The sequence below is a fragment of the Penaeus chinensis genome, chromosome 43, assembly GCF_019202785.1.
Source record: "Penaeus chinensis breed Huanghai No. 1 chromosome 43, ASM1920278v2, whole genome shotgun sequence".
Lineage (NCBI taxonomy): Eukaryota > Metazoa > Arthropoda > Malacostraca > Decapoda > Penaeidae > Penaeus > Penaeus chinensis.
In genome coordinates, this window is record NC_061861.1 from 13,559,104 (window position 1) to 13,569,103 (window position 10,000).

Below are 10,000 nucleotides of genomic sequence, written 5' to 3' on the forward strand. Positions count from 1 at the left end.
CACCATAACACGCACCCGCACCATAACACGCACCCGCACCATAACACGCACCCGCACCATAACACGCACCCGCACCATAACACGCACCCGCACGCACTCGCACGCACTCGCACACGCACGCACACGCACACTCACACTCGCACGTACACGCACACTCACACTCGCACGTACACGCACCCGCACGCACGCACATGCACGCACACGCACCCGCACACTCGCACATACACGCACCCGCACATACACGCACCCGCACATACACGCACCCGCACACTTGCACGTACTCACAATCGCACGTACACACACTCGCACGTACACACACTCGCACGTACACACACTCGCACGCACCCGCACACTCGCCCGCACACGCACACTCGCCCGCACACGCACGCACGCACACGCACCCGCACACGCACGCACGCACACGCACCCGCACCCGCACACTCGCACATACACGCACCCGCACACTCGCACATACACGCACCCGCACACTCGCACATACACGCACCCGCACACTTGCACGTACACACACTCGCACGCACCCGCACACTCGCACGCACCCGCACACTCGCACGTACACGCACCCGCACACTCGCACGTACACGCACCCGCACACTCGCACGTACACGCACCCGCACCCGCACACTCGCACGTACACGCACCCGCACCCGCACACTCGCACGTACACGTACACGCACCCGCACACTCGCACGTACACGTACACGCACCCGCACACTCGCACGTACACGTACACGCACCCGCACACTCGCACGTACACGCACACGCACCCGCACACTCGCACGTACACGTACACGCACCCGCACACTCGCACGTACACGCACCCGCACACTCGCACGTACACGCACCCGCACACTCGCACGTACACGCACCCGCACACTCGCACGTACACGCACCCGCACACTCGCACGTACACGCACCCGCACACTCGCACGTACACGCACCCGCACACTCGCACGTACACGCACCCGCACACTCGCACGTACACGCACCCGCACACTCGCACGTACACGCACCCGCACACTCGCACGTACACGCACCCGCACACTCGCACGTACACGCACCCGCACACTCGCACGTACACGCACCCGCACACTCGCTCGCACATGCACACTCAGACGTACACGCGCACTCGCACGCACACGCACACGCACACGCTCACGGACACGCACACGCACACGCACACGCACACGCTCACACTGATAGACACGTACATGAATAGTTTTTTAACATTTATTTTCCCCTGCAGATGCTTTTAACAGTATTCTATTCGGAATGAGCATGTATGTCGACTATGCATTATATTTTTTCCTTATAAAGATATGAAGATCGCAATTTATTGAAGTGCAAAGCTTTTTCCATCCACCTGATGCACACTCCAGTTAAGAGGGATAGTGCAAGGTCGTAGTATAATTAATCATTGTCTACGCATCTCCCTTATTGCTGTGCAACTTGGCACAGTATTCTTTATATTGGGGGGTCTTACTTAAATCTGATGGTACTCTTTTACAATTCAAATGTTACAAGTATTCATTGCAAGAAAATAAAAACTTGATTCAGATTGTATATTATTTAATGTGTGCCATTCAGCATAGGCTTGTATTTATTTTTTTACTTGGGCATACCCAGGGTGCACTTGTTAGCTGCAGGGTTGGCCAGCATTAGGCATGGCTCTAAAGTTCAGATCTTTGGCGATAGCAAAGGAGAATCGACCTTGGACCATGCTAACGGGGCGAAGCTAGATGTCCACTAGTTGGCGTTTCTAGTAATTTCCCTCAGCGCGGCGCAGGCCTCAGTGGCACGTGGCATAGTGTTTCAGCCTGCGTAAGAATCGGCGCTGGATGGCTGGCTCAGCTGTGGTCAGGGGCTTGGGATTTGGGTTAGCCGGGTTGATTGGTGCTTTGGTTGGCAGATAGGCCTAGTGCTTTTTGGGGGGCTGCCAAGGGGCTAATGTTTCATGAAGTTGCCGCGGTGTTAGTGGGGGTTGCCCCCCCCCCCCCTTCCTATCCTTCACCCAAATTTAACCGAAGACTTCGGAAGGATAGAGAGTATGGCAAGTGTTGGGGCTGGGTTGGGGGTGTTTTAGGACAGGTGCATGCGGCGTTGTCACTCGCTTCGCCCCCTTTAAGTTTCACTCGAAATCTGTGAGTAAATGACGCAGTAAACGTTTGAAGTAGCTGCAAGGGGAGGAAGGCCAAAGGCATGTAGAAGTGGTAGTGAGTGTTGCGGTTAGTTTCGTCCACAGGCTCAGCTCACGCGAACTGTCTGCGTATGCATCAGCGCTTGGATGACAGTCCAGTTGATTTTGGTATCTTCTCCAAGTTCTGTTCACGATATTATTGGATGAATAGAAAACCGAGGAGGAGCGATCGCGGCACGTACCGCTCGCGTGCTGGTGCGAAAGGAATCGCGAGGGGCTCAGGACCGCGTCGTGGAGGATAAGACTTTTTAGATCAACAGTAGTTTGTCTAAAATAAAAAAGTAGTTCGTCGTGATTTCCGTGGTTGGACCAAAAGGCATGCGTGCGTGCGTGCGTGCGTGTGTGCGCGGAGGCCGTTGTCATACTCACTGTGGGGTAGGTCTATTTCAGAAACCGTTGAATTTCGTCTTCGTTGTTTGTATCCAGACGTGCATCACTAGTATCTTTGGTCAGTAATTTACTTTCATAACCGAGGAACTGAACCGAAGCGGCATTTTCTATATATTCGAAGTTAAACATGTCTTTGATTGGGAAAGCAAACGGCATTCACAGATTATGATTAATTAACGACATGTTAACACACACGAAACGCTAAAAGCATTTAGTTCCGCGTCACAATCAGAGGACCCGCAAAGCAACCAAGATATAATTTACGTTGGCAATCGCCCAGGCCTCTCCGGGAGGAACTAACCACGAAGCCGTTAGTAAACCCAAATTTTGCCCGTTTCTTGGAATCCTTTTAATGTCCCATAGCGATTGGACGGCCTAGGCGTCGTCTGTCCTCTGATTTACAAAAAAAAGAAAAAGAAAAAAAAGAAAAGACGATGTAAGAATGTGCGAGCCAGTCAACGGTTGGTGCGCGGGGCAGCGGTGTCTGCGGAAGCGAGGAGAAATCCCGTTCTATGCGAGACATTCCTGCGCCGAGATCGCTGGAAGTCGGGGAGGGGGGGAGTCGTAGAGTGGGGGCGGGGGATCAGGGGCTAGAGGAATGGCCACTGTCTCCTCTCAATTTCATTTCGAACAAGACACTGCTGCTTTTACATTTGCAATACCTGATTTTATTCTACTTGCTGATGTCCAGCGCGCGCACCCGCACCCGCACACACCCGTAATAAGACAATCATACATGTTCACATTTAAGCGCATATGCTTACACGCACACACGCACACACGCGCACACGCGCACACGCGCACACGCGCACACGTACACACGCGCACACGTACACACGCGCACACGTACACACGCGCACACTGAAACACGCAAACACACACACACACATGCACGCACGCACGCGCGCGCACACAAACACACACACACACACACAAACATACACAAACATACACAGACATACACAAACACACACAAACACACACACACACACACAAACACACACACACACAAACACACACACACACACACACACAAACACAAACACAAACACAAACACAAACACAAACACACACACACACACACACACACACACACACACACACACACACACACACACACATGGTTGGGGGGGGGGGGGGCATAAATGAGCTTTCTTTTTATAAAGAGTGAAAAATCCAAAGCATCTTTGGGAAGAGAGTAATGTATTGTTGATGGTTTTGGGTAGACCTAAGACCAGCTTTTGTCCAGTCTTCATGCAAATGCAAGAAGTTCCTTGCTAGCTGTATCTGAATGGTACTGTCAATAGTGGGTTGTATGTATTATTGTGAGTGTTGTCCTGCAAAGACATGGCCCAGGAAATTTTGGTAAATGGGTAATTGGGGTAAAAATTTCCTTTTTTGTATTAGATAGTATGCTGGTGTGGCTGGGGGTGAAATACCAGTGCTTGATATTCATACCTGCATGTTTGTTGAGTGCCCAGATCACTCATGTATATTTTGTTTACTAATACATTCTGGTACAGTGTAATACTGTGGTTATGTAATTGTGTTACTTTTATATGATATATATATATATATATTTGGGATGGTGTATGACATTTTTATTAGTAGTTTTTGTGTTTGTAACTTTCTCGATACAATACTAGGTTGCTTTTAGAAACAAAATCATTGTATGGAGATATACTTTTTTTTTTTTTACTGGTTACTTTCATTTTATTCCTACTCTTCTATTTTTAAATTTTTAATAATCATCCAGATTGTCTGAAGTATAAACATCCTCCACCTGCCTTTCAGTTTCCAATGGGTCCGCCACGGCAGGCAACGCCACACACGCAGCCTGGGCAGTTCCACCCCCCACAGATGACTCAGCCTCACCCCACAGGCCACTTCCAACCCATGCAGTACCACCAGGCTTCGGGAGGTAAGCACGAGGCCACACCTACCATGCAGTTTCGGCAGCCCCAGGGAGGTAAGTAGCTCGTGGGATTTGTCCTTCGTTATTTTGTTGATGTTGGTGTCTTGGTTCAAGTGAATTTTTGTGTGTGTTGGTCTTCTGTGCTGCTGGCTAGGGTGGTTTTGTAGGATTTAACCCTTTGAGGAGGTGTTTGGTCTGAGTGAGAATCTTCTCATTTTCTGGTTCCAAACTTTCATCATTATCTTTGCTATTAGTATTATGATTATTATTTAATCATCATCAATAATCATCATTATTAGTTGTCAGCAATAGTAAACCAACCACAACAACCACAACCACAACAACAACAACAACAACAACAACAACCATAACAACCATCACAATAACACCCACCACCATAACAACCATAACAACCATCACCAATAATCATCATCGTAAAGTTTACTTTATCAGGAATGTTACTTATACATTTTATTATTTAATTCCTTTCTGTTTGAGTTAAGACTTTAGTTATTCAAAATTGATTAAAAAAATGTTGGAGATCTTTTGCACTGCCCTCTGAAACTATTTTCTATTGGTTGCGACTTTCTAGTCGATGTTGAAGTACCAAGAATGGATAAGAGATGTAGCAAACCATATTGCTATTTCACATCCTAAATTACTTTTTTTTTTTTAATTGTAACATCAGATGACATTTTGGTAGAAGGATTGAAATCAGCCAGTGTTTGAGGAATGCTACTATACTGATTGACTGTTGGTGATTGATGCTCAGTATTTGGTAGCCTCCCCCTCCCCCCATCTTTGCCAGAAGTTCCCAGTTCATTTTGCTTCACCTCAGATGATGCTCTTCTCTCTGATGATGTTGTTTGACATGTCCTGTGTTGTTAGGCGGAGCAGAATTGCCTCATTTCCTCACCTCAAAGGCAGTGGATGTAACTTCCTTCCATAAGCTGTCTAAAAGCAAGCTCTTATTAATATAGTCAGAGCACTTACTCGTGCTGCTTGCCCACCAAGCTGGATGGATTCATGGCTGTTGAGAATGCAGAGGCTAATAGTAGATTTGAAATTCAGTTCCTCGCCTTTGTTAGATATAGAGTGGTGATGTACCTCCTTAAAGGGTTAGCTAGCTACATGGGATTAGGTAGTTGGTAATACTTGTGTGTGTGTTTGTATGTGTGTGATTGTTTATATGTTACCAATTCTTGTGATTGTAAATAAGAGTTTAGATACATAGATATCTTTTCTTCCTTTCCAGTGTTTTACCCACCAAACAGTCAACACCAGCAGATGAAGCCAGGTGCAGGACAAGTCCCACAAAGGGAGCGCAAGACGCTAGCAATTGTAGACCCTAGTACTGGTAAAAACATTCTTGATGACATGAACAATGCCAAGTTTGACAAGAGCCCAACTCCTCCCCAGTCATCAGAGTCTAGTGCTAGTAACACTCCAGCACCAGTAAGTTCTTAAAAGTAATTTCTCAAGCTGTCTTTCTTGTTCACTTTTCTTCCTTGTTTTGGGGCCGTTTTGGGGTATGTTTTACAAGAAGATGGAAGTACAGTTTGAATTTCTTTTAGTTTTTATGGTATACATTTTGTTCTATATTATTTTAGACAGAATACTTTATTTATATTGTATAGCAAACATTAGGGATATAGTCTACCATTTGTTTTACAATTTTTAAAAAGAAAGTAATTGAATTTCAAGTTGCCTTTACTACATTTAACAAATACCTTTCCCATCCTATCCACCTGTCTGTCCTTCATCACTGTCCAATCTCCAAATGGGGAACATGTAACATTTCGACAAAATTTGTATTACCTGAAAATCAGAATGTGATATTTTCCTCTAGATGGTTAAGTTACTAATTGTTCTGTTATGAAGCATTATTATCATTCACATATTTACACTGAGTATTGTTTTACGTATTAAATGTGGATGTTAGGAACAAGTACATTAGATACTAACAAATTCTTACAATTTTAGCCTTTGATACAGAAATCAACAATGTTTTGAATAAGAAAGGCTTTTATATTTTACATTCACTTAAGATGTACATTTTAAATCTTTACTTTAAAAAAATCCACCTTATTAAAAGTTTGTGGGGATTCTGTGGCACACTCGATGCTCTAGGTTCAAAGTTTTCTTGTAGTCTATAGTGGCCAGTCTTGTGTAAAACTTAGGATATGTATTTCAGTATATGGTTAATGGCAGCTGATGGAAATGATCTACTGTAAGCAGTTTTGTGATAGGTTTTTTGTGTAGGCCTAAACATTTTCTGGCTTTGCAATAAAGTATTGAAGACCTCAGAACAGTTCCACAGGTGATGTCATGACATTGGAGATTTTAAGAGGGATTGAGTGAATATAGATAAACAAGTAAATAGTCAGACATTTTGATAGCCAGTATATTTAATCTGCTTGATTATTAACCCAATGGCGACGGGTCACGGCTATCGCGGTCATAACAATACGCACGATATGAGGCGTGCGGCTGTCCGCAGCGGCGCCGAGCTAAAACGCCCCGAGGCAATGATTCGGCTTGATGTACCGAATTCACGCGCTCAGAGTTGGTGCGCTGCCGCCGTTCGCCAGAGTGTAGAGTTTATTTTAATTTTCTATACCCGGCGCCATTGGGTTAAAACAGCTGAAACATGTTAAATTTATGATTAGTTTATTAATATATACTAAAATCCTTAGAATGGTAAGGATGTACATAAAAAATTGATGATAATATATTCCTGATTTTTTTTTTTTTTTTTTTTTTTCTTAGTAACCGTAATTTCTCATGATACAGATTACCATAAGAGATAGAGATTGCAGGTTTTGTCTCATGAATGGCTTATTCATGCACTCAGATAAAAAATCACATGTGAAATGAAAAGTAATTGAAATGAAAGGACCACATTAAGGTGTTAGAAAGTAACATTCTTGCAACATGTAACGTTTAATCATGGAAAACTGAGCCCAAAAGCCGAGGGCCAAATATCCATGCCATGCACAGTTGAACCTGCTCAAAGTTATAAGTGCGAAACGGCTGTTGGCTAGTTTGGCCCTGATCGGAGTCATTTGCAATACCCCCCCCCCCCCCCAAAAAAAAAAAAAAAAAAAATAGCCATATTTGCTGATGGTGGGAAGCCCAGTACATGGCTCAGTATGGAGCTTTCAAAACCCATTATGAATTAATTAAACACTACAGAAGATTTCATCATTGAAGGAAATTAATATTAGTTCTTAAAAGTATGCATGTACCAAGGTTGATATCTGCTAAAATTGTTAGTCCACTGCCTGCCTTGATATTCATGTTTACCATAATTTTACAGAGAATTCACTCTAGTAATTTTTGTCTGTTTAGCTCTAGCAGATGTTAATTTTACATTTACATAAGCAGATGTTGAGTTAACGTCTAGATATAGTGTAGACACTTTACACTGAAAACTTTTCCTGAATATGTATTGCTAAAATGGGGTACATAAATATAACTATGTACATTATACTCTTTGGCAAGTTAATTCTCTTTGGATATTGGTAATGGCAAGGATGAACCATAATGATGGAGTTTATAAAGAATGTATTCAACAAAATTCTTACTCTGATTGTTATTGTCTGTGCACGTGATAAAGTTATAGTGGTAAAAGACAAGATTGACAAGGCATAAGACAGTCGTATAATTAGTTACTGAATTTATTGTTGACTTCTGTATCTGATAATTTTTCATTTGTTCAAAGATATTTTAGTTTTATGTAGAAAAAGCTAATTTTCACAAGATTTAGAAGTGAAAGAGTCAAGTTGTATATAGTATTTTTTTTTTTTTTTTTTTTTTTTTTAACTTGGAAATGAAGCAGCAGTCAAATGATTACTTTGGAGGATTTTTTTCTCCTATGATTATGTATGCTGAGTCTACAGTGCCTTCAAAAACTTTGATCTATCTCTGTCTGTCCATCTTTCTGTTATACTTTCTGCATTGCCCAGTTATAGGTAGATTCCACCCTCCTTTTGAAATCATTTTTATGTAGGTAAGTTAGAAGTTTATGTATGTCCCCACTTCCCCACTTGGCCGAAACCAACGTGCCCAACATCATATAAATTTGATTTTTTCCTCAACCACAGTCTTGTGTGTTGTGTGAATTCTCCTAAAGGGCTGTTGCGATAATATGATACGGTATAGACATAGTCAAGTAAGAACTAACTGTCCCTTATGTGATTTCTGGTTGGATACACTCACTTCTCATCTGTGGGGAAAAAATGTGGGGACTTGACACAGACACTCACGCATTAATAACTGACAAATATAGGAAGCAAAAATGAAATATGTGATGCAGTTTACACAGAAATACTTTTGAAGCTATAAGTTGGTGGACATCTTGGTTGTTTACAAACAGGCTGCGAGTCGAAGTGAACTACCTCAACGCATGGTGTAGCTCGACTGTCACTGCATTTCGCGCATGATCTGCCTTGCCCGAATAAATGCTGGTAAGGTGTCACCAAGGGTCTGGTTATTTTTGCCATGACAAAATGATGCGTCACCTGTTTGTGAATAGGTATATCAAGTGTCCCACATATCTTTGAAATCAGGAATGTTTTGATGTTTGCATTGTATGTAGTATAATGACTCAGGTTAGTTTGGGTTAAGTTAGGTTTGATTAGTTACTATAGACTAGGATTTGAATTCATATTATTGGAATCTTATAGGTTACCGTATGATCTTTGCAGTCATGATTGACTATGAAACGTGCAAATCAAGGATTGTTAAACTGTTTCATGCTTTTGCTTGGACTATATAGTATATAACCAGTTAATTATGCAAATAGAATTTTGTGTACTTGTTTCTGTTATCTGGTTATCCCTCTGCATCCAGAGATACAGAAAAGTAATAGATTAAAAGGGAAATAAGAGACATTTATTTGATGTTTGGTTGGTTTAAACTTCATATAGATAGTGTTAAATGAATTATTAGACAGTACTTGTTAAAAAAATATCAAACTGGCGCAAAGGATAGACTGAAGTACATAAAATTGCATCCACAATGGTACACTCAGTCTTTCTTTTATATTTCTTGCCCATAAGTGCAATAATTAATAAGAGTTACTATTATAATAAAATAGAAATTAGGTGACTGCCTTTTTTTTTTTTTTTTTTTTTTTTTTTTTTTTTTTTTTTTTTGTAAAAAATGTATAAATATTTTTACAATTTAACTTTACAGGATTACCATCAAATATTATTGTACTTAATTGGAACCTGAATATCACTTTCAGCCTCCAGGGAGGTTAGGGAATTTCTTCAATTGTGGTTTTGGGGATCCCATGAAATCATGGCCTGCACATTTACTTGCTCCAAACTTCTAATGCTTTTATTGGGGAAAAAAACTCACAGAATGAATGGAAAAATTGTACTACTGCTTAACACTTTTGGTTATAGATGGGTCATCATGATGTCGGAATGTAGGCATTAGTAGGTTTTTTATAGAATGAATGAATCAACAAG

At 42.2% G+C, this 10,000-nt stretch overlaps 1 protein-coding gene across 1 annotated transcript in view; it reads left to right on the forward strand.

Annotated features, from left to right (window-relative positions):
- LOC125048355 (eukaryotic translation initiation factor 4 gamma 1-like) overlaps window positions 1-10,000 on the forward strand; it is a 50,225-nt gene that overhangs the window by 9,297 nt on the left and 30,928 nt on the right. The window contains exons 3-4 of the mRNA XM_047647018.1: window positions 4,400-4,574; window positions 5,776-5,975. Coding sequence (XP_047502974.1) covers window positions 4,400-4,574; window positions 5,776-5,975 — 375 coding nt within the window. The remainder of the gene's footprint in view (window positions 1-4,399; window positions 4,575-5,775; window positions 5,976-10,000) is intronic.